At 39.1% G+C, this 25,807-nt stretch overlaps 1 protein-coding gene across 1 annotated transcript in view; it reads left to right on the forward strand.

The window, feature by feature from the left end:
• The window catches only part of TCERG1L (transcription elongation regulator 1 like), a 327,913-nt gene that overhangs the window by 235,716 nt on the left and 66,390 nt on the right, over window positions 1-25,807 (forward strand). The window contains 1 exon segment of the mRNA XM_073354780.1: window positions 16,267-16,392. Coding sequence (XP_073210881.1) covers window positions 16,267-16,392 — 126 coding nt within the window.

The raw sequence follows: 25,807 nt of genomic DNA on the forward strand, positions 1-25,807 counted from the left end.
CCGGCTTTACATATAACATTGGTTCATCTTTGTCAGCACCTAGACTCAAACATTTTATACCTATATTCCAGTAAAAATGCGGCTGCACCAAGGCTAGCAATGATGAAGCTCCTAGGGAAAGACAGACTACAGCCATTTCCAATATAGTATAATGAAAAGCTGTTCAAGGTTTCATGGCATGGTGCTGAAAATATCTGAGCTGGGGCTACACTTGTTAATATACATGTGGTTGCACCAATACTGGAAAATGGACACCACATTTTCTAGTGTAGACCCACTATTTGGTGTCATTTCATTTTTTTCTCATCTCAGCTCTCTTCTTTTAGCCTTTTATGCTTCTCTCTTTTTTTTTGTTTTTTTTTTTTGTTTGGTTGTAGATCATCATTTAAGCATTTCACCCTTATTTGCCAAACAAAGGCAATCAGTCCATAATAGCATATTAGCAATAGTATATAGTTAACTTTAAACCTTTCTGTGGCTTGACATTTGTTTGGTTTGTATATTTACTTCCTAGATGTTTTCCATTACATTAATATTCTTCAAAATATATTCAAATTTTCATTCTTTTTTTAAAGAGGAAAACTCTCAATGAATCAGGAATTGAAATAAGCAGCTCCCATGACTGTTTCTGTGAGATCTGTAGGACTGGAAGGTCATAAACAACACACCCCATTTAATAACAGACCAATATTGCATTGTACAATAACTGTTAAAGATGACAAGTTGCATGACCTCTTTCATTAGACTGATATTTTCTAATGATAGTCTACTGCATTATATATGGTAAACTGATTCTTTGGGTGATATTTTGTCTTCAGCTTTAGTAAACAATTTTAACTTCAGACTCTTTGTTTACAGGTTCTCAGGTTAAAAGTTGTAGTCCCATTGGCAATGTCTGTCTAACTGCTTTTTCTTTTTTTGTTGATTGGTATACTATTACTATAGATCATTTAATTTCCATCTATCATATGTGCACTCAAGCCAGGTGCAAATTGAGCTTTGTTTAATCCTAAACTCAAAAGAACACTTAGGAAACTTTGTAGAACAAATCCAAACAGAACAATAGTAACAATCTATTGTGTGTGCGCGTGTGTGTGTGCGTTTAATAAAATAACAGAATCTGAGATTTCCTTTACAGACTGTTGTCTACCAAGTTCCGACTACAAAGTGGATACAATTGTGAATTTTATGGTGCATAACAAAGTCTCCTGCTGCAAAAAACATTTTTTAAAAAACCTAATCCATACATGTGATTTTAATAAATAACAAAATATATTTCTGGTGTGGGTTTGTTTGTTTTTTTTTCTTTTAAAGAATGTAATACTTAGGTGCCTATATACACAGATAAAAATGTTCTGTGGGGAAACATGAGGCGAAATAGTGGCTATTTTTGTATGACTGTCATGTCTGTTTGGTTTCACCCATGGAAGTGTATGTGTGGGTTACCATTTTTTAAAAAATAAGGTACTGACTGGAGATTTTACATATTGACGATAGTTTTTTATTCAGGACATGCACTTACGCTAGATCAAATTCTGGCTCTGCTCCCTCTGGGATTCGGAGCCTGGAAGAGCTGTACATCCTTCTGTGACAATGAAATGCTAAATATATCCCAAGGGTTTTTGCGGGGATGATTATGGTACTGTTACAGGGTGGCTAAATTTCACCCATGCCAAAGGGCTAGGGTCTCTGACACTCTCCCTGAGGTCTTTCCAATTATGTCCTGGAAGCACTGTGTATGGCAGGGAAATGAAGGGAAGGATGTCTCCATAGCAGGTTGACAACCAGCCACAGAAGAAGTTACTGGGACTGTATAACCTAAGACTACATCTATACCACATACCACTCTTGGTGGTGAGTTGTTACACACCACCATAAAAAGGACATCACATCCACACACCATGTATAACTACATGTCAGCGAAAGGCTCTGGCCGAGGTGAGGCATTGGAGAAAGCTTCAGCCTTTCCCCACTGCCTCCCCACTGCCGGAGCCTTTCCCTGCTGTGGGGGGAGCACTCTGGGAGCTCCCTGCTGCTGGAGCCCTTCTCCTGCCACAGGGAAAGTCTTTCCTTGCAGTGGGGAAAGGCTCCAGCAGCCAGGAGCTGACAGAGCCTTTCCCGCTGCCTCCTCCCTGCCAGAGCCTTTCCCCACTACTGGAGTCTTTTCCAGGGAAAGACCCCAGCGGAAGGGAGGCAACAGGACACTATGCTGATAAAAAATAGCAGTGTCAACAGGGAGGCATGGCTTGGGTGAGTAGACAGCAGGTAGGATATGCACATGAGCAGTGGTGAGCTGCAGCCGATTCGCACCGGTTCGCTAGACCCGGCTCTTAAATTTAGAAGCCCTTTTAGAACCGGTTGTTCTGCAGGGTCCGGGGGCGGGGGGGAGTCAAGGAACGCAGGGGGGTTGGATGGGGCAGGAGTCCTGGGGGTGGGCAATGACCCCCTCATGGGGTGAGGAGGGAACCCGTTGTTAAGATTTTGGCAGCTCATCACTGCACGAGTACCTATCCAAACCCTTCAGCCATGTCTTTACTTGCCTAAGCCGTGCCTTACAATCTACTCTGCTGTTTCTACCCGTGATAATGGAGCTACACAGCTATGTACACTATACACTGCCAAAAGAAACATGCAGTGTAGATGCACGCTGAGACTGGGCTCCTGGATGGTAGTTCTGAAACAGGGCTGTCAGATGTAACAGACAGTGGGCCTATCGGAGACATGATTTCCCTCCCCCTTTAAATGGCAATCTGAAAGAATCTCTCCCTATGCAGCCCCCCTCTCCCAAGAGGTACTGAATGCATTTTGGAACAGACATGACTGTTCAGGGACTCATTTCTACCACTCCCCTTTCCCCTGTGTCATTTCTCCTGGTTTTACCACAGGGCTGTAATAATCTGAATGAAGGACAGTGAGGGGCTGGAGGTATAGACGTCTGCTTTGGGGGTATCTGGAGCTTGTTTAAAAACAGCTCTTTGTTGCCACTCCTTCCTGAGCACACTACTCTGCTACAGAGTGGCTGAAAAACTACTCTACAACCCCTGATTCACATTGGGTCTGAGCTGCTGAGTACAGGGAGTCCTCAGACTTATGACGCCCGTCTCACGTCGAACGCCACTTACGACGCTTTTCAACTGACTGCCCGGTTCGCCCCATGGTGCTTGTTTCACCCTTAGGATGCTCGATTTGCATAAAGTGAGCTTGAAATCACTTCCTGATTGCGTTATACTGGTTTGGATCTGGAAGGGGTCGCTTCTGATTGGCTTCGAGGCAGCAAGGTAGTTTGTTGCTGGATAGGGTTGCCTCTCATTTTTGATTGGCTCCCGGCCCCGGGCTCAGCCAATCAGAAAGCTTGAACTGTGATAGGCTGAGGCTCAGCGTCCGTGCCGTTCTCCCTGGCTGTCTGACCTGTGTTGCTGGCATTTTCCACAGTTTCCACGGTATGCATCTGATGAAGTGAGCTGTAGCTCATGAAAGCTCATGCTCAAATAAATTGGTTAGTCTCTAAGGTGCCACAAGTACTCCTTTTCTTTGAGCAGCATATGTGAGTTTATATGTTTACAAAATACAGTGTACAGTAAATACATTGATGTTGCAACATTAGTCATCTATAATTCATTTACTACAAAAATCTGGGTTATTGTGGTGAAAATAGTGTTTCAAGCCTTGGTTCAGGAACCAATCCCCCCTTCATAGGATTGATTCCTATGGGAAAAGCGGTTTCGACTTACAACGTTTCAACTTACAATTTGTTCCTCAGAATTGCTGATTGGTGTCGTAAGTCCGAGGACTCCCTGTATAGGTCTGGATGGTATGGTGCCAGCCTCCATAGAAGTAAATGGCTTAATGTCCTTTACCACCTCCTAGTCAGGATTTAGTCCAGCAAATGTAGGCAGGACATTTATTACTGGGAAAACAAAGAATGAACAAATCTGCTATTTATATTTCTAAGGATAAGAGATCATTGGCTACATCTATACTAATTAAATAAGTAATTTATGGTTTGAGGGGGCTAATCCTGTTCCTTGTATAGAGCCTCAGTAGCTGTGGGGATAATACTGGGATAGAATATTCTTCCCATGGGGTGGCTGGTACTTTATGGCTAGTATACCGGTTTGTGACTCCCCACAACAGCAGTGGGAAATGGGCAATGGGCTAAGAGGGCCACAGAATCGCTCCCAACCCCACTTTTCCAAATGGGATTTAATAAATCCTAGAGATTAGGCTTCCAGAACACACAGAGTAATTCCCTGTGCATAGTCCCAGAATATATTGGACTATTGATCTCAGCTGGTGATTTCTACCCACCTTCCTCCCCTATACAAAAGAACAACACTGCTCTGCAGCTGAAAGGTCCAGTGAGTGTGGAATAAGGATTTGGATTTATCCCTGATTCAAAAATAAGTTAGCAGGATTTCTTAAAACAATAAATACATACAAATGTGAGATTTCTGAAAGTCATAAAATAATCATACCATTACTAAAGGAACAGTCTCAAATACATATGTCATTGTATTAGGAGATTAATTAGCCCATTTTTAATTTAACCACATCATTTTAGTCTTGGCCAGATATAATATCACCTAAATTATGTCAATACATTCGTCAAAATGGATGAATCATAATCAGGGATTCATAAAAGTTGGCTCTCTGCACCAGTGATATTATTACAAGTATACTAAGCCATCTGGAAAACCACCTTTTCATAATATTTTTAGAAATTTTCAGAGAAAAATATGTGAACTCACATGTATACAATGCATTTAAAAACATTGAATGCCATTTTATAAAAACACACACACACAAAAGTGAGCACTATGCAAAGGTATAATTACTCCATGCCCCATTGTGCACCAGATCCAGAACTATTATCTGTTGCTGATTATATTGATGCCAATGATAAGGCGTTATAAAGGGTTGTCCATCCTACCACAGCAGCCTTAGCTGTCAGAAGTGGGCCAGGCTAGGATCTGCAATAGTTTGATGGTCCCTGGACTCTTGTTACCTCTGCTTCCTACTGGGAATGTTTAATTAAAATGGTCCCTATTTGGAATTTAATGAAATGGGACTACTCTCATGTTTATAGTTGGGTATGTACCTTGCTGAATTAGGACCACAAAATCTGTTTATCTTTAGATTAATCTTTAATGAAATTACCTACCTAGGTATGGATATATAGGAGTATTATGAATGAAGTCTTATACTGTATGTCCTGGAAAAAAGGAACATTCCTATGTTGCTCCCTTGCCATCAAACTCATTAAACATTCTATACTCCATCTAAATGGGCTGTGAAAATAGCTGTGTCTTAGGTATTAGCCTCCCAGTGAGCAACACCAGGCAGACACATTGGAAGTAATGAAGGAGATCATCCACCCACTCACTTCAGTGAGTTTAGACAGATTTTAGGGTACTAAAGTACTAGCCATTTAAAAAACAAAGTACTCCAAAGTAAGATGTTACTGGAGTCTCTTTTTTTAAAAATGAATAGATCTCTTTGTTCAGGAGTAGTGTTGTGCTAGAATTTGTTAAGTCTGTGTATTCTCCAGACAGTTAAATGACAGGTAGTCTTGATGAGAGTTTACATAAACTGTGCTTCATAAACCCAACTTTTATTCAGAATGACAAACATTTTCAGAGCCTGCATTCTAGTAGTCATAGGACCCTCTTAATCAGAGACTGCAAAACATAGACATGCTCTCTTATTTTACTGAGAGGCATTTGTTGAAACAGCCTCGTTCCCTTTGGATATATAAAAAGTGCATGGTTCAAGCCTATGTTATTTTTACAGACTGGTTAATTGATCCTTTTTCTAGATCAGGGTTTCCCAAACTTGGTTCGCAACTTGTTCAGGGTAAGCCCGTGGTGTGCCACAAGACGCTTTGGCTGGGCATCTGATGCATGCATCCGATGAAGTGGGGTTTAGCCCATGAAAGCTTATGCCCAAATAAATTTGTTAGTCTCTAAGGTGCCACAAGTACTCCTCCTCCTTTTCCTGTGTCAAAGGTATCAAACTCATTCGGAGGAGAGGACCAGGTTTCCTGTTTAATTATGGTCCCTGGGCTGGGATATATAATTCAGGACTTCATATTCCTCTCAATCTACAGCAGATCAGTCACCAATGTCACAGCAAGGTTTGCACAGGGATGAAGGGATGAATACAATTTTTATGCAATAACTACATTTTTATTTATTATGCGTGACAATTTTCCCTTGTTGAAGTAAAAATATGCATTGAATTTAATTGACTGCAATTTCAGTCTATTTGTTCAGTCCCTTATTTTCACATTCAGTATCACTCAGTGAGAACTCTCCCACCCCTTTTAAACCAGAATTTTTTGTGCTCATTGTTTCTCCTTCTTCGCAAATGTCTTTTCTCTGTTTTTCTTCCTTTTTTTCTGTTCTTACATGTTTCCTCTATTCTTCTCTCTGCATTTTACTCCCTGCAGCAACTACCAATTTCCACCCCTGGACAGCTTCATTCCCACCCTCTTTGCTGATCTTTTGGGGGATGGAACCAGAATAGAATGACATGTCATCACTCGTCTTGAGATTAATAGGGAACAGTGGAGTTCACCTCTTCAAGTCATTGTTTCAGACTGTTTGAAGCCTCAGGCAGAAATTACTTCACATTTGGAGGGTTTCCTCAGCTGCCATGAGGGCTAGAAAATCCTTTAAAAACAGCTGTTATTCTGCACAATATGAATATGTCAGGCACGCTGCTCAGCTACACCCTGGGAACCAGATCCAACCCAACCCAACCCAATCCAAGAGTTGTATGTTTGATACTCTAGTCTGTACTGTTTCTTGAAGGTTAGGGCTATGCTATGTTTCCAAGACTCTAACCTCAGAGTTATAGCCTTGAGCATAGTTCTCCAACCCTTCTGTGGCTGTATAATCAAACTCTCTCCCTGGCTACAGGAACCAGGCAGGGGAGCCAGACCACTTCCCCACAACACACACAAACAGAGAAGCAAGAGCCGCCATAACAAGATAATAAGACACTGCCAGTTCTAGGCACCCAGCAAGGAGCCAGCACCCCAGGCAGAGCATCCCTCAGCTGACAGCAGAACTCCCCTTCCCCAGACAGGAAACAAGCACCTCAATTGCAGACCTCCACCCAGTCCTGGACCAGGGGCAGAGCCCCAAGGAGCTGTCAGAGTTACCTGGATACTGCCCCGAGACGATACCAGAGCCAGTCTGGATAATAGAGAATGCTATGTTCCTAAAGCTCATTCCATGTCAGTCTTAAGTTCTGGTATTCAGGACGTTTTCTGTCATTTATATAAATAAGGTAATATGTATTCTTCAAATATGCAAATCAGGACATTGATTCATTTGCAATAACTCTTCAGATTTCTGAACCTCCAGCAGATATGGTCTCATTGCTTCCAGTAATGTTTCCCTGAGCATAGTTCCACTTACACACAAGTTGCTTGTATTTTTTAAATAAATGTTGAATACTTCATTATCATTTTGCAACACAATATTCCTTAACTTAATCATAAAATGCTCACTGTAGATGTGAGTGTGTGTTAGGTTCTTTGTGGTTTGTGCTTAGGTAATATTCCATTCCTGAAGGTTATATTAAGTTCATTTTGAAAGCGTATGTTACATTATGACATAAAACCAAATCCTTAGTGCTTATCTAACATTTGCATACCAAAGCAATCTATTGCAAAGATTGCTTTTTTTATGATCATGAAGTGCTAAAAATCACAAATATTTATTCCTTAAAGGATATGATTGCCTTACATCAATCAAGTGTATTGGGATGGGCACAAGATACACTTAAACTGAACAAGGGAACATGGTTCATACACATGAAAAAAAAAAAAGCCTGAATGAATTGGATGAGAGATGTGAACTAATTTTTTCATTTGTGGTGAGAGCTGCACTATTAATTTTATTGTAACTAAATGTGAAAATAAATCATCATTGAGAAAAGAGCTAAAGAGACAATGAAATATAGAGAATTATGTCTGAACATACAATACACATGTTGACAGAATGAATAGAATGAACCGCTCAAAAGGTGCATGTCTATAAATCATATGGCAAGCTATAAAGAAATAATGAAATATATACCATAACAAATACAGTTACACCGATTTCCAAAGTTAGGCATACATAATTGTATTATGTATTTATGCATCCCTAATTTTTGTATGCAGATGCCTGATGTGCCTAGACATCTCACCATTTGTGTGCATATATGTGTGAGCATTTTGCATCCCTAGCTTTGAATTGCTGGCTCATTCATATCTCAGACTATGTGTGGTTAATGTGACAGATATGGCAGCTTCCTTTAATATCTTTGAGACACATTTTTAAATTAGGTTTTGGAGTCCATTATATTAAATCAAAAAGTTATGTATTATTGTGGGCCTGGATGATCAGAGGACTATATTGAACAATATAGCAGACAAGAATGAACTTTGGTACAATATGTGTGTAGTCAATTTCCTGGGGAATATCTAGGGAGAAGTGAATGCAAATTCTCTCCCTCCTGCCAACTGTTATGCAAAAACCCAGCTCTTTGAAGCTATGCCCTGAGAAGAGGGTCTGTTGATTACCTGTTCCCAGGGTCCCAAGATCAAAGGCCCAAACTGTATAAAGGAGTGACACACAGATACACCGGTATGCTTGTTCTGAGCTGAAGTTGTTATGAATTTGTGATCACATAAAAAAACCTTTGATGGGGTTTGAAGGACTGACACCTGCCAGAACCTGAGGTTGGAGTTGAGGTGATCTCTGGTAAACTTATTAACATGTATTAACAGGGTCTTCTATGGTTTTATATATGTTTTTCTGTAATGTAACATTAAGAATAAATCTGCTTGCTTAGAAAGAGCTGTATAGTATTTTATGCTTGTAGGTAATTACACCGTTTGTAGCCTCTGGGGAGAGAGACAAGTATAGAGTCTTAGGCAGTGTGACTTGGTAGGGAACTCAGTGTTCACAGGGAATTGTGCAGCATGGGAAAACCCTGGTCAGGAGAGGGGAGAGAGAGAGAGGGAGATGGGTCTCTGCCCAAGAGAGGTGGCAGCTGAGGAGTCAGGAGCCTGGAGTGGGTGCCGTTGCTGGACCACAAAGGGGGAATAGAAGTGCAGTTGCACTGAATTGTGGTAGTCAAGATAGCCATGGAATGATTTTCTTTGTTCCTGCAAACATGAAATAAATTGCAAGCCACAGGACGGCACTGCACTAGTTTTACATTTGTGACTTTCTCATATGCATTCTAAAGTAGTTTTCATAAAGTTCTAGGTTTTTTTTTCTTTAGTGTGCCTTGTAAGTCATGGTGGCTAAGCCATGACTGGGGTTCAGGTTTTGGGTCAGATTGCTGTTCTCTCAAGATTTTGGCCCAAAAATATGGAACTCTCTTCAGACGAGCTGTTCTTGTTAGATTTGGAGCATTTGGTGCTGTATCTGAACTGAATCCAACTTAGAAAGAAAACCACAGAGAAAGATTTAGATCTTCAGATAGGAACCCGAATCTCCTCCTTCCCCTGCAAAATAAATGATGCGAAGGGATAGACTTGGGGTTCTAATTCAAGTTCATCTCTAATATTTTTTTAATTTTGTTCTCCAAATGGAAATACTTCCATTGCTTTTCACTATAGGAAATGAGAATAATTGTTGTAAGTGCTTATAATGATATTTCAACTCATCAACAGCAGCAAAGCTGTGACTAAGGACTTCAGTGCATTTCTAAAAAGATTAAATCAGTGTGGGCAATCAGAAATGAGTTATTTTGATTACTTTTTTATATAAATCTGTGGTTTGAGGGTGTCAAAGTTGAAATAACTATAAAGGAAGAGAGGATATCAAACTTCAGGTGATCTGGGCTCAATCCTGCACTCATTGACATCAATGGCAAAGCTCCCATTAACTTCAGAGGTTCAGGATCAGGCCCAATATATACATTAAATGATATCTTATCTCTGTCAAGGTCACCTGATCAATGCATTAGTTCCATATGGTGGAGGTGTGGGATTGGCCACATGTATCAGACCTGAGTTCACACCCTTTCTTAGCTCACAAGCAAAAAGGTGGTCTCATCTTAATTGCCATTTGTCTACATCATTGAACCACTACTCAGGTTATCATAATTGGAAGTCATTGTAAATATTGAAGAACCTAGGCAAAGCTATGTGGAGGAACACAAGCATTATCAGTAAATTGTAATGAACACTAAGTTCACTCTCATGTTAAACCAAAAAAAAACCCAAAAAACAAAAAACCCAGCAGCTGCAAACCTTCCAGCAGGAAAATAATTTGACTTTCTATATTCTTTTCATAGACTAGACTTTCATCAGTTACTCAGATGTTTTTTTTTATCATCTGTCTGGGGTGAATTCAGATATATACTATAGACACTAGCCACTCTGATGTCTCTCAGTCAAAGGCAAAAACTGGTACAGGGAGGTATAAATTCCATGGCAAAAGGCAAGCATCGTTTCTGCTCTTGTCTTCCGTGGGTTTTCCATTAGGGAGCAGTTCTAATGGCTTGTGTTTGTGGAGGAGTTGTGCTGGTGGGAGAATATCCGTAGAACTACTCCATCAATTGATGCACCGGCCACACTGGGCATAGCCACTTTCCAGACAGTGGCTCCAATTTCAGTATAAGGTATCGTGTTTACATTGCACATCCACAGCCTTCTCTTTTGGAATATGGTCTGCCACTAGGGAATAACCCAGCAGTATAGTGTAGTATGGACTTTCAGGGAATTTGGCTCCTAGAGTCTGCCTGGAAATTACAGGGAAATATTAAAATGTTGATAATATGAGAGAACAAAGCGTGACATTTTCTCTCTAACTTTCTTAATGAAGCTTGTCATTATCTTGAAAATGACCCTTTTCAATAAATTCAAACTAGTTATCTAGCCTTCCCTGTCTATTCCTTCCTAAGGGAGATAACAAGAAATTCATTATGTACATATTGATTCTTGCCTCACCCAAATTAGAAGAGTCTAGAAGAGTGAATATCATTGTAACCTGTTTCTCTAATTGTTTAAAGTGATAGGAAAAATATTTCCTCCTTGTTATCATTAATACTATTTTACAAAGCTAAAGGAAACAATCTAAAATGGCATCCCCTGTTCTATAATAAATATTATATATTTAGTTTCTGAACATGCTTATGTAGTATAAATCATAGCAATTATCGTTTAAGAAATGGTTTTCCAATAAATGTGAAACAAGATTTTACTCAATATGTCAGAGGATATGGTGGGAAGGCTTTGAAAGACAGAGGGACACCTTATATGAGTGATCTTCTGTGGAGATTTCTTATATATTCAGAGACACCTGAGACTCAGATGGTAGAACCCTTGTGAGCAGTGGTTGTTCCTCAGAGCTACTTTATCTTCTAAAACAACGAGGAGTTCTAAGTGTTCTCCCACTGATTTTGAATGTTATAATTCCTGATGCAGAGGGGCATTGCTCCAGTAGGAGAACACTTCAATCTCCCTGGTTACTCAGTAACAGAACTAAAAGTAGCAATTCTTCAACAAAAAAACTTCAAAACCTGACTCCAATGTGAAACTGCAGAACCAAAATTAATTTGCAAACTGGACACCATCAAATTAGGCCTGAATAAAGACTGGGAGTGGTTGGGTCATTACAAAAGCTAGCCCTAACTTCTCCCATACTAATTTCTCCCTACTGTTACTCAGACCTTCTTGTCAACTGTTTGAAATGGGCCACTCTCATTACCACTACAAAAGTTATTTTTCCTCCCCTGGTATCCTGCTGTTAATTGAATTGTCTTGTTAGGCTGAACTCACACTTGGTAACGCAACTCCCATCTTTTCACGTATTTATACCTGCTACTGTATTTTCCACTCCATGCATCTGATGAAGTGGGTTCTAGCCCACGAAAGCTTATGCCCAGATAAATTTGTTAGTCTCTAAGGTGCCACAAGGACTCCTCGTTGTTTTTGCTGATACAGACTAACACGGCTACCACTCTGACATTTATCTTCTAAGACCCTGTTCTTTTAAAAATTAATATAAGTATTGTCATTGTCTTCAATAGGAGCAGAGGCAGGCCTTAAAAAAGTAATCACCACATGAATCTCCTCGAACTGAAGAATGGTTTGATATCTTGTTAGCGATTGCCAAGTTCAAAGGCTTCTATATTTAGTAAAACACTATTTAAGGTGCCTATTATTATGGTATCTAATTAATCTCTTCCGTATGATCTATTTTGGAGACTTCCATTAGTGTCTCTGTATTAAATTAATTACAGTACATTGCAAAGTGATTCCTTGCTCATGCTACTCAGATGTCTTGTAGGAATTTCTTGTTACTGATTTAATGACTAAAAATAAGAAGGGATAATGAAATGCTTCTTTACTGGAGTGTTTCCCACAGCTGCTGGCAATTAAACTTTTCTGCATTTCCCTCAAGTAACCCCTACTGGCTCATCAAGGGTAATTGCTAGCAGGCAACTATTCTCCCAAAGGGATGAGGGTAGCAGGAAGAAGACTGTGGACTGTTTTAGTTAGGAGATTAAGCAGACCAGAGAGGTCTTCTGGTATCATCGACTCTCCTATTGCTCTGCCAAACGTTTCCAGCCTAGGCTGTTCATTTGACCGCTTCTTCCGCAATCATTTCCTTGCTTTATTCCATGCTTCCCCTTGTGCTTGGAAAGCCCTCCTGGATTAGTCCACAATGCCACTGCCCTCTCATCTTTCATATCCCTTAAGACACACATCTGTTCTGATGCCTACAAGAAATCAGCCAACCATGCATGGCTAGATTGTACAGCAGTTAGGGATAGCTAATTGTATTTAGTATTTCAGATGATTTTGAACCACCATGAGCTATGCAACCATGTGATCTTATTTCTATTACCATCACAACATCTGGACCCTTCCCTACTGGTGTTTTTCACATTTACTTGTGTGTCAGTACAACATTAAGTACAATGGGGTGCCAGTCCTGATGTGGTCCTTTGGATGCTACCGCAATACAAAGATAAAAGTGCTCCTTAATGTATAATGCATTCCTTTTCCATGTATTGCATGATTTAAGGCTTTTTGCTCCTGTTTGAATCCTGTTTGATGTAAATCTTTGTTTCATATGGAAGACTTGCAGAGTCCCTTTCCTTCCTGCTGCACTAGCTCCCAAGGTATGTCGAAAAACAGTGCCATTGACATGCAGCTACTTTTGGATCCGAAGGTAACCCCACCATTACCACTGCACAGCATGAACAGAACACAGCCCCAACTCCTACTATTATAGAAAAGTGCTATTAGATCATTAATGTACTCATGAAGCAGACATGCTTCACATTTTAAGATCTCAGCTGAAAGTCCCTCGCGCAAAGTACACACATGCACAGTATGCAATTTATCAACCTCAGAAGGTTGAAGGGCTGGAATTGACTCTGTGGTTAAAGGAAACTATGTATTCCAAAACTATGTACTACTAATATGCCAGTAGTTTTAAGTGCCAATAGCAAAAGCAGCATACTCATCACTTCTGATCCCAAAATAACTATCCATCTACATAGGTTCAGATCCTTGCTCCTCAATAACTCTGATAGTTCCACAATGCTTTCAGCACATTTGGACTCTCATTTGGTCTATGATTGTCCCGTATTCCTGATGTCAATTAGAGCTGGAAAGCATCCCTGCTGGGCTGGTGCCACTCCTATCTGCATTGCTTTCACAACACAAAAATGAAACAAAGTTGAAATGACTAAATCACCTTACCTCTATCCTGTGCCATGTTATGATGTCTTGGAGCCATCCTGGTTTATAGTAGTTTATATTGTAAAAATGCATCACCGGCAGTATTCACTGAACTGAAAAAATCTATCCCATCCTTTTAATGCCTTAAATAACTCCTAGCACTTTCTCAAGTACCTGTCATTTTTGGCAGAGCTTTTATTTGTTTGTTTGTTTGTTTGTTTGTTTATTTTTCCTAGGTGGTTCCTTTGTAATTTTAACCCTTAATAAGAACTTTTCCTTTCTAGTTCTATAAAGCATTATTACTTTAATAAATTATACATTTTTGCCACTTCTGTTGCAGTAAAAGATCAAGTCTTATAAAAAATGGAGCACCATTAAAATGACTTACTGTGTTTTTTAAATCCTCTTCACCTGTGAGCAAGGTAGACCTCATGGTGCTGGTTTATAGCCTAAAATTCAGTGCTCATTTGGGAAAATGTAATTGATAATAGGAGAAACAATGTATTAAACTAGCAACTTTATAACCTTTTAACTGGAAAAGACAGTAAATATTAGTCAGTGATCTTGGAGATGTACTTTTGTAGAGATTCTGGACCCAGATCATGCATGCCCAAGTCTGTGCATGGGGATCTTCCACTGCTTCAGAGTGCAGCTGAGACACCTCTGTGGTATAGTCCCCAGACTCCATGTTGAAAGGTGGATATGGGTGTTAAGCGTTGTTCCCACCAACAGGAAACCAATTAAAGTTAAAGCAGCCTGAATACGCATTACGTTTTTAGCAGACTCCTCTGTGCTGTAGAAACCCCTTCAGTAGTTGAAGAGTCTGTGACAAGTAAAAGAGACCCTTTTTTAAAGAGGCAGTTTATCCCTATTGGGAGCCAGAACCCCATTTGTGACAGGATCATTTTAAACTGTGCAACAGGAATCAATGGGACTTTCCCTTGGTCCTAGCCCTTCCCATGTTGGGTGAGGACAATCTGTGCCTTAAAAACTAGAGATGGACAAAGCCTACAGATCAAATCACCCACTTCATCGCTCTGCCATAGGTCACTACAATACATTCCCAGGGTTTGCCAAAGGTGTAAGTGATTCAATTACTGTGGCTTGCACCACTTTCTGGGGCAGTGTCTCTCAGTCGAATAATAGATCTCACTGTTGTCTCCTGAATATCAAAGCTGGAGGAGCTGGGGGAGAGTTACTGGACTTTCAACAGAAGTAGTTTATTCTATTCTCGTTGCATGAGCAGCTTATATAAAATCCGTTAGGAGATATATATGCTAAGATGTGTGACCCTTTGAACATGCCAAGTCTCTTCAATTGTCTGTGGCTAGGATGCATTATGTATCTTTGACAACTGAGTTCTAAAGTACTTGTGGTGCCAGTTATAGCATGTAAAAGTCCTAACATTTTTGTATATGCTTATTTATATCTCAGATATGAATAAGAAATACCAGATTGAGTTGCTACCAATGGTATAAACAGTCACAAATAGTAGTTTTTAAGGAATAAGTCTGATTTAAGATATATCATTTATTTTGTGAATTGGTGGTTATAGTCAACAGTATGATCGATATTTTATATGTGGTTAATAGTTTTGCTTATTAACCTTCCCTCAAAAACTTGTAATCAGCGATTCAAAAGACTCCAAGTGTGTTTATGGAGTTTTTATGGAATGTTTGTGTATTCCTGCTACAACAAAGAGCAAGTACTACAGAAATATTCCCCACGAACTACTGTATAACATAGAAAAACGGGGGTTGACAGCTACCCCAACTACAGTTATACTATTCAATGAAGCAAAAGACTGGAAAAATCTGGTCATATTGCATCATGCTTGGCCAGAGTAGACATTATATGAGTAAACTCACACATAGCTCAAAATTAATGCTTAAATTTTAACAATGAATTTTGCAGTAGCTCTAAATTGAAATGTACCTTAAAGACTAAGTAGCTCAGTTTTAATTAGCATAGATTTAGCAATAGAGCTGAGTGACAGTGACTAATTCATCATAAATATTGTATTTGATTCATTTAGACTTTTTCAGTTTTTGAATTGTGTGAGAAAATTGTGATTTTCTTGGATGTACTCTTGTTTTAAATCATTTGCCAAATAATTTTGGAGAATAATTCTTGTCCAGAAGCAGTTCATTGTGAGGAATCCATATTAGAAAATAGAGCTGTGTTGATTAGTTCTGATGGGCAAATAGGTTATTTGGTGTATTCTGTTCCTTGATTGGATGAGCATATCCCTGAAAATTTGTTTCCTGGTAAAACTGTTCCATATGAACTAATTCAGAATCACCTTCTGTGATTACTCTCGAATATTTGCTTAAAATTCACTGTCTCTATGAACAAACACAAAAAGGGGCATGAACACAGTGAAAATAGATTAGTTTAAACATTCAAATGATTATTCACAAAAATGTTTTGAAGTATTTGCCCAGTTATATTTAATGACAACTGAATAAGGTCATTTTAAAATTAGATTTCACATGCAAAGTAGATTTTTAGTAAATGTATCTAGTGCGGAAAAAAGTAATGTTTTTCTTATTGTCTGTATGCAGGTGCTGCTTCTAGAGTGGATGCTCATATGACTCCTTTAATGCCAACGCAAGTCACCAGGGTTGCTGCTGTATCTACGCCAGCTGTGACTTTCATGGCAACCAATTTCATGGATCAGACATTAACAGGTGTGTGTATGTTCCTGTGTACTTATTATATTACTAAACCATATGTTCCACATTTGTGTACTTGCAACCAAATCAAGTTTCCCATACTGCATAGTAATGCAAAACTTTGAAAAAAATTCTGTGCAAATGCTACAGAATTTACTCTGGTTATTTATGAGCTTGTTCAAAATATTGTAGATCCTGTTTTCCCTGCCTGGCACTTGGCAACAGCTTTGCATTTGGTGGTGCAAAAGATTAATTTCTGGCGCCATCATGAGACCTCCCATGTTCCACGTCAGTAGTGTTCACAGGCATTGCAGATGTAATATAACCACCTTGTCATAGTTGGTCTGTGGAGTCAGACTGTCTGAAGCCGCATGTGCCCCACTGATCCAAGTATTGTGCCCACAGCCATCTAAATGTGCATGTGTTTGTAGGTGAAAGGATGTGGCTGGAAGGAGGGGAACTGGTCCTTCCCAAACGTGTGAGAGAGCCTTGAGGATTTGTCTCAATTCACTTTTACACATGGCAAGTCATGGTTAAATGGAGACTGGAAGTTGATGTGAAATTGTAATTATGTTTTCCGAACTACGTGAAATACTGACTGCCTGACCATGAATACAGTTGCACTTTAGTGGAGGATGACTGATTTTGGACTAAGCAAAGTGATTTCTCTTCCTTATTAGAATGAGGGGGTGAATTGAGCTGAGGCACCTCAAGATGCTGGAAGAACATATAAGCCATAGGTTCTCCGGCTTGTCCATATCCTGAACCCGTGTTACAACAGAAAAAAGTTTCAGGAACTCCCCTCCCCTGTCTAGCATAAAGGAAGAGAAAGTGGTTGCAGCTCCCCCCCACCTCCCCCCCACCCCTTGGACATGTTGGTAAGCACATGTTCTTGGGCATATTTTTTTGAGAAATACTGAGGCCTATTCAAGAATTAATAATTTCTAGTCCTGGTATAATTATATCAGATCTCTTATGTCTAAGCAATATTAGCACAAAAAATGTGTTGCACTAGGAGCTGTAGAAAGACATGGTCACATTTCAGCAGCTGATCTACTTTTTCATGCTCAGAAATTACGGTGCAGCCATGTTCAAGTCATCTAAATTGTGCTGGTAAAATACACCTGGGATAAAAATTAAGGTCAGAAGTAGGCTGGGCTGAAGGTTTGTCCCATGGAATTGATAATTATGCGCTGTTCTACACAAATACATTAATGGAATCATAGGTTCCCCTGAAGAGGAGAGTTGCCTGTTTTCTTGTTACATCTGTCCCCAAAAAAGATCTTCTGATTTATTTGTGATTGCACTGAATATTCTCTCTGTCTGTCTTTCTTACACATGTAGACACACAGTTTTCAGGCATTAGTCATATTTTCATTGTGATATATTTTGGAAAACTTCAGAGAAGTGTGTGTGTGTTTCCTTTTTGATATATTTCAACTCAGGTGTGTTTGTCTTTCTTCAGTCATTCTCTACTCTTCAGAAGTTTAGCTGCTTTCATTACCTGCACAGTTATGTTGCTCAGAGACCCAAAAAATCCGTGTATGTGAATCATTAAGAATGAGGGGACTGTGCTAAATTGTGTTATGTTTCCTTACTGAAAGCAAATTCTTTGGCGTAAATAGACTCTAATACTTTTTAAGGAATGAATTGAAAGTAAGATCAAAGTTTACTCAGAGTCTTTCAGAAATGTAGTTGTGTAGCCAATTGCAGGTGGGTAACAAGATTTCTAGTTGTCCTGAGACCCCGTTAATAACCTTCCTATTGACAGACTGAAAAACAACTAACCTCCCCATTTTATCCATAATAATGTTTGGTGATTTGATTGTATAGAGCCTTTTTGTGACTATCAATATTTTCTGTAAGTCTGGTATGACATTTGTTCAATAGGTTTCCTCAATCAAACGAGCACTGTTGCACCAGGCTCATTGAAATGTCATAGGTGTAGAAAACCAATCATATTTTTCCACTTACCCATGTAATGTAAATAAGATGAGCATTATACTTTTGCTTCCAGTTTTTTCTTAAACTCATTCATCTTTCCCAGTTTTTCTTGTTTGATTTTCTGGTAATTTCACTGAAGGAAAGCCATGCCATGAGTTATTCTTTAATATTATCCAAGGTGACACAACAGTATTTCCATGGGTTACTACAGGTTAGCACTTTCAGTGGTCTTTGTCTTCAGTGGAAAAATCAAATTAATAACAATAAGCAATAACAATTCACAATTATACAGGGCCTTTCATCCACTAATCTCAAAGTGCTTTACAAGGTGGGTAAACATGATTGTTCTCATTTTGCAGAGGAGTCACAGAAAGGTGAAATGACTTGCCCCAGGTCACAAAGTGACTCAGTAACAGAGCAGAGAACCCAGATCTCTTACCTTTCAGTGTGTTGCCATATCAAAGTTTCTGTTTGAAGAAATATAGAAGAAGGTGGCATGCACAAGAACTGTGCACTGGTTTCTTGATTGTTGAAAGGGCTTCTAGGCTATAAAATATTAGATTACACCTACCTGTGGACCATTTTGTTCCCTTTCTCCCCCGGCTCCGATCCATCCATATGTGGTAGGGAAACTCCATCTATAGATCTCCCTTTCTTTCCATTGAAAGTGTGCTGGAGCTTATTGGACCTTGCCTGCCTGGACTCTAGAAAGAAGCAAAGAGAGGGAAAGCAGTATATCACTGTGAGGTGTTTGTAAAGGAGTCAGAGGAGCCTCCATTTTAAAAGTTCCCATCTGTGCAAGATACAGAACAAAGGGGAGAGAAAACTACCCTGAGATGAAAACATCCCTAAAAAGGTCAGAATTTGAATCTTTATAAAACAAAACAAAACATAAACCTTCCGGGGAACTAGATTTATCTTTCTTAGTGGTGCAATGTATCATATATGTATCGTATAGCTAGGGCGGTAATTGTGCTGTGTTGCACTTTGTGTATTCTGACTGTACTAAAGTAGTTCTTTATATTGTTGCCAAGTTTGAACATTTTCAGACCTTGTGGAAATGCATAAATGAAGTGATCTCTAAAGGCAAATAATTAAAATGGATAGAAGGAAATACTTTCCTACACAGTGTGTAACTAATCTGTGGAAATTCACTGCCATGGGCAAATAGTTTGGGGGAATCCAAAAAGCAATAGATCTTTTAACATTTGCAACCACACATCCAAGTGTCAAAATGTCACAAGGATTATCAACTCTCATGCCGGGCATATAATTTGGGGAGATACAAAAGGGAAGATATAGTGTAACATCTTCTTTTCCCCACAGAACACTGTTGCATAACTGAGCTAGTGCTCTGAGTGAACTTTTCCCTGAAACATCAAGTACTTGCCACTGTGGTAGCCAAGGTACCAAAAAAGGGCCCTGATTCTGAAAAAGACTGAAGTTTGTGCCTAAATTCATGTATGTGAGTGGTTCCATTGACTTACATAGATAGGGGTACTTACATCTATAAAGTTAGTCATATGTTTTTATATTAGTAAGATCAGGGACTAGGCACAAACCGGTGAGATCTGGTCTGGTACAGCTATGTTTCTCTGGTAATTATGTTTCATAACCATACATATTTTAATCATTCAATGACCAATACTAAATATACCTTTCCTTATCGTGACTGTCATTGACAGAGGGGAGCTACATTGTCTGTAGGCAAAAATATAGTAAAACTGTGATAATTCAAATGTCACGGGGGATGGGAATACATTAGAGTATTGAGGTTCTATAACTGAGGAGAATTTGAATGTGATTAATAGACTTTGGGAGTATGACCCTGTTTTAGAGAATACAAAGTTTCAGATAACTCGAGTGCATTTAATCCAGATTTTACTGTACTGTAATGACAGATTCACTAGCCTCACTCACTAGAACATTTTTGATTAAGATTATATTCACCACAAATATTCTGTAGAACACTGTACAGCAATCTACACAGATAATACTGATTGTTTTCCTCCATCACAAGTAACATTTAATGGTCCATTAGTAGCTTTTCCTTCTGTCAAAATATAACTCTAATTAAGGGATTTTACAAAGGTGATAGTCACAGCATAATAAAACTCACTTTCTTGAGTCAATGCTAAAACAAGAGAGATTGTCCTCTGAAAAGTTCATTCATTTATTAGACTTACTAAGAGAAGTGATATATCACTGATCGCATACAAATACAGTATGCTTAGTTATTTGAACTAGATTGCAACTGGTAAAGCCCCATCTAAATTCTAGAAATACCTTTAAAATCATTAGGGCAGATACGTTTTATCAAAATGAGTTATATCTCTAAATTTTCTGTTAGCAATTGGGATTGGGAACTATTTTATTCTATTCTGTGCTAATCTATTCTGTTTTACATAGGTTCTTATACCACTATCATCACTGCAGTATCTGAGTACCTTTCTCTAGTGTATTAAGTAATGTGACTAACAGCTGTCACATGTAGTTTGTTCTTTCTCTCCCCCTCTTCCTGGGGGAAGAATTGGGTGTTCGGTGTAGTGTTTTATTTTAGTAAAGTTTTATGTGTTTAAAAAATGTATGTATTGTACTTAAAACAGAAGATGGTGAGGTTTGTGGTAGCCCTTCATTCCTGGAGGAGTTAATTCCACAGTCTGACCGGCCCACAGGAAGCTCTATCTCCTTCACAAATGAGTGTTATCTGTGGTAGAAAGTCCTGTTGCACCTGAGAAGCAGAGTTGTTAACCACAACAGTCCCCATCCCAGAAGTTTAGGTGATCTAAAAGATACCCTGAGCCCACACCACTGAAAACTTTGAAGATTAGGACCACTATGTTAAACTGGATATTGTCTTGGAAGTCAGCATAGAGTGGAAGATAGCATGTCAACAAGAATTAGCAAAGGGCTGAATTACAGCCTAGAGACTAGCTTGAACTATTTTTCTTCTGTCTTGCAAAAGAATGTAGGAAGGATCCAGGGAGTGAGAGGGGTAGTATGATGAAATGAGAGAAGAGATGTGGGAAGGGAAATAATATATATGGCTTTATAGATGCAAGAACTGGATGATGATAATGCTGTCTAAGGAATCTCGTATCTGAGGGTCAGCATATAAGATGGTGTAAATAGGACATACTCTATAGTTTTCATTCATGCTTTCCTGCTTTACCACCAACTGAGGATATGGCCCTGAATCATTACAGTTAATTAACATAAATGATAGGAATAGCATGCATTCACATGAATGCTGCCTTTCCCACTTGGGTTTGTTTTCCCCTCTTCGTTAAATACGTAGCTCAGTATGGTCCTATTTTTAATAACGTGTACAGACATTAGCGCATACTATTAGCAACCAAAATAATGTTGCTGATACAACTTTTACTTTTACACTTTAAAAATATATTATTCATTCAACTCAATCTGCAACAAGTTGGAGAAACCAGTCATTGTTTTTGCACAGTTTCCAGTATACCAGTAGGTGGCAGTAAAGAAACCACAGCAGTATATCATTGTTAATTAAGATGATAATTTAAAAAAAAATGTCTGATTATGCTGAAAATATATAATGGCATCATTAGTGTATACTGTGGAATATTTTATACAGTTATTTCATATTGAAGTGGGAAAGGAATTGATTAAAAGGAGAAGAACTGTAGAAGAGAAGTATACCAACTGGAAGAGAGGGTAAACATGCATCTTGTTTGATATCCTTCGTTTCAGTAGATAAGATAAATCTTCGAGGTGCTCTGTTAAGATTCCCCATTTTTGCAGCTCAGGCTTCTTTCCCACTGTGTAGAGTGGCTTCTCTAAACCTTACTTTCCTATTTGACAAATCCAATTCTAATGGATTGTTTTTCTAGTTCATGGGCTGCTTCATTAGTTCAACAAGACTTGAGCTGAAAGAACAATTCTCAGCTAGCTGTGCTCTAGTTCTACTGCAATTTCTTGGGTCAGATGCAAGGATCACTTGGCTGAAATTCTATGTCCTATGCTGTACAGAAAGTTAGAATAGAGGGTTCTGAGGGTTTCTTTTGGCCTTAAAATCAGTGAAACATGCAATGTGTCTGGTAAAGTTAGCCCTTTTCCTGTTCATGAATGGTCTGTTGTCAGAATGTTGACTTCCTTCACTATTCAAAACTGTTTTGCAAATGTATTGTGCAAACGTATTGTCACATGTGGTCTCTCACACGGGCAGACCTAGCACTTGGAGTGGGTCATGGGTGGGCAGACCTAGTACTTGGAGCCAGAGTCCACAGTCTCAGGACAGGAGTCAAGAGTCAGCTGGGTCAGGCTGCTAGAAGGTTAGATGCAGGAGGCAAACTGGAGATCAGAATCACAAGTTGCGAACCAGAATCAGGCCAGGTCAGGATACCAGGGGGTCAGAGACAGGAGACAAACTGGAAGTTGGGAACCACAAGTTGGATGCCAGGAGTCAAGTCTGGGAAGCAGGGATGGGTAGCAGGAGCAGGAAGCATGAGGCATACAGTCTAGAACAGCTAGACTGTTCAGATAGCTTCCTTTTCCTGCTGCTGGCTTAAGTGGGGCCAGTGGGCCAATCAGCTGCTCTGGGACTCCACCAATTGGACCTCAGGGATGGAACTTTACAATAGAGCTCGGCTTCATGGGTCCCAAGTAAGCTGTTGTCAGGCAGAAGGTTGGAGAGTCACTGTTCCCATGAAACTTGTGGGCCCAGGTTTGAGACCCATGGGTCATGACACGTATTTTATTGTGATTGCTTATGACCTGTTTCCTGGGAGGATTCATGTAAGTGTTCTGTTCTCACAATCTTCTGTTTTTTGTATCTGATTTGTCAGCTAAATCATGTATTGTTATATCGGTTCTCTAATTGGATGATACACGGAGCGATTTTTAAAGGAACAAAGGGGGAATAGATACCTAAGTATCTTTCACTGGCAATCTGTTACCAACCATCCCTTTAGAGATGATCTTGAAGATTCAAATACAGTTGGATATTTATATGGATATCAACAATATCCAGAATTATAATTAATGGCAACAAATTTTGGAAGGGATATTAAACTTTGTGTTTTAGGACTTAAGCCAAGATCCAACTGTTAGAGGACAGGATGAGAAACATGTGAGAGGCAGGTCATCCCATCTCTGTCTCCTAGGGGAGGAGGGCCATCTTACATCTTCCTCTGAAGCACCTGGAGCTGGCCACTCTAAGAACCAGGATCCTGTACTAGATGGACGTTGGGTCTAATCCAGTATGGCAATTCTTATGTTCCTATGAAAATCTTTAAAAAGCGAGCATGGGACCTAATTTAATTATCTTGGCTTTTGATTCTCCCATACTTAGAAGGGGAGAACTTCAGAATGGGTAAGAAAGCAGGAGATGATTCATAGATTCTAAGGTCAGAAGGGACCATTGTGATTATTTGCCTAGTCTGCCCTTCTGTAGAACCCAGACCATAGAACTTTCACAAAATAATTCTAGAAAAACATACAATCTTGCTCACACCCCCCCCCCCCCAAATTCTAATCTTGAATGTTACCATCCTGGATCATACTTCCCACCACCCCATTCCCATGAGTAGGACTATAGAATTTGGGGACATTTTAAAGCTTTTCAATTCCTCCTTTCCACAAGGAAAAGCATTACATTTGGCTATATATGTGGAATGTAACAACCAGGTTACTTCTGACAGAAGAAAAGAGAGAGAGACACAAAGGACTTGAAGCTATACTTATTGCTTAACATTCAATTCCCTCTTATTTCTTTCACACAAAATCATTGTGCTTTGTGAGTATGTGTGTAATCCTACCTGCAGAAGAGTGCAGTCACATATTTTCCATTTAAGTATATTACACCGGTGCCAGGATTCTGTCAGGAGTGGGAGATATTTGGGTGGAGGGAAGGTTAGGTGCCCATATATACAAAAATACAATTCCCTTGACTGAATTTGTAGGCCTCCATTTTCTGTCACCATTCACCAATGTCAGTATCTCAGCAGAAATTTAGTAATCATATGTGCTCTCAGTCTTAGCTGCTTGGGATGTAGTCATGTCTTTGTGTATCTCATTTGATTAGTTCGTGCAATTTCAGGTCTATGAACAAGATGTTGAGGATATGCTGAGTTAAGTGTTCCATCCCATATGCAACAATATTTCATATATGTACCAAGTGAATTTATTATATTTACCAATTAAATTACAACTGTGACTATTTAAACTTACTAATGCTTTCTTTCTTTCCTTTGAGCTACTCACACAAACTTATAAATATATACGATATATATAAATAAATATGAATAAGAATCAAAGAGCTGTTGACCAATTTTGAAACCAGAAGAGTGATCAATACTAAATAAATAAATAAAACATAAAATAGCTTCTTCCTTGGATCATCCAAGTCAGAAGCAAGAAGTGGAGGAAGGGCTATTGTGATTTCCCCCTAAACTGTGAGGAAAAAAAACACAATCCCCATTTTATTAGGCATCCATGTACAAAAGATTTTGCCTCACGTTTTCTTGCTTCTGATTATAATTATGTAATTAGGAGTATTTAGTTAGTTTACCTTTATAGTCATCTAGTGTCTTGACTATTCTGTCATGAAATAATTCTGTTTTCCATACAGGGATTATTTCATGACAAGAGCATCAGAGTTTGTGGAAATCCACAAAGCAAGGAGTACTTAGACATGTTATATTTTATACTAGCGTTAGCCCTCAGAGAGCTATTGAATAAGTTATTCTGTGCTAGAATAGGCACAGCATCAGAGCCAATTTTGTGTGTAAAAAGCCCTTAGTACTCAGGTTAACCCACACGCCTCTGAAGTTGCAGCAAAATCAATGTCTGTTAAAGGAGTATCTACTACAAAAGGAAATTTCTCCAGCTTCTTCTGCAGGCACATTGAGAATATTTAATTTAAAAATCCCTATTATTGGGGGAGGAATTTATGAAAGTACATTTCGTTTGTCCATTGCTTCTGCAGTTTCAGATAAATAGGTGAACATCTGGGATTTCACTGGTAAAATACCAGGCAGAGAACTAAACCTATTGTGGTATTGAAAATAAAGAGAAAACAAACAACCAGAAGTTGGCTCTGAGACTGACACTGAAGAGAGAATCTGACTAATTGAATGATATCATAGAGCAGAGCTAATGGACAGGAATGACTTTGTGAAACAATTCAGAAGAAATTGCAAATCATCTTCCTTGAGAAAGATTTCAGAGGTGTTAACTCTAGAACAGTGATAACATAATATCAGAGTTGAGTCTGGATTAGGTCCTCTTAAGTGCATCCTCCACATTTCTCTAATGATGGTGAGAGTCAGCTTGGATTGTCAAACGTCACTTCTCTCTAGTCCTGTTCACAAACAGGTTTTGAAGGGTTTTTTTAATCTTTTTTCCCCAAAACATATTTTTCAATCTAATGAGAACTTTTACTACAGATTAAGGAAAAGGACAAACAATAAAAACAAAAATAAAGTCTTCAGGAGAGAGAGTTGTGAGTGGTGGG

Source organism: Lepidochelys kempii, chromosome 7 (genome assembly GCF_965140265.1).
Source record: "Lepidochelys kempii isolate rLepKem1 chromosome 7, rLepKem1.hap2, whole genome shotgun sequence".
Classification (NCBI taxonomy): Eukaryota; Metazoa; Chordata; order Testudines; family Cheloniidae; genus Lepidochelys; species Lepidochelys kempii.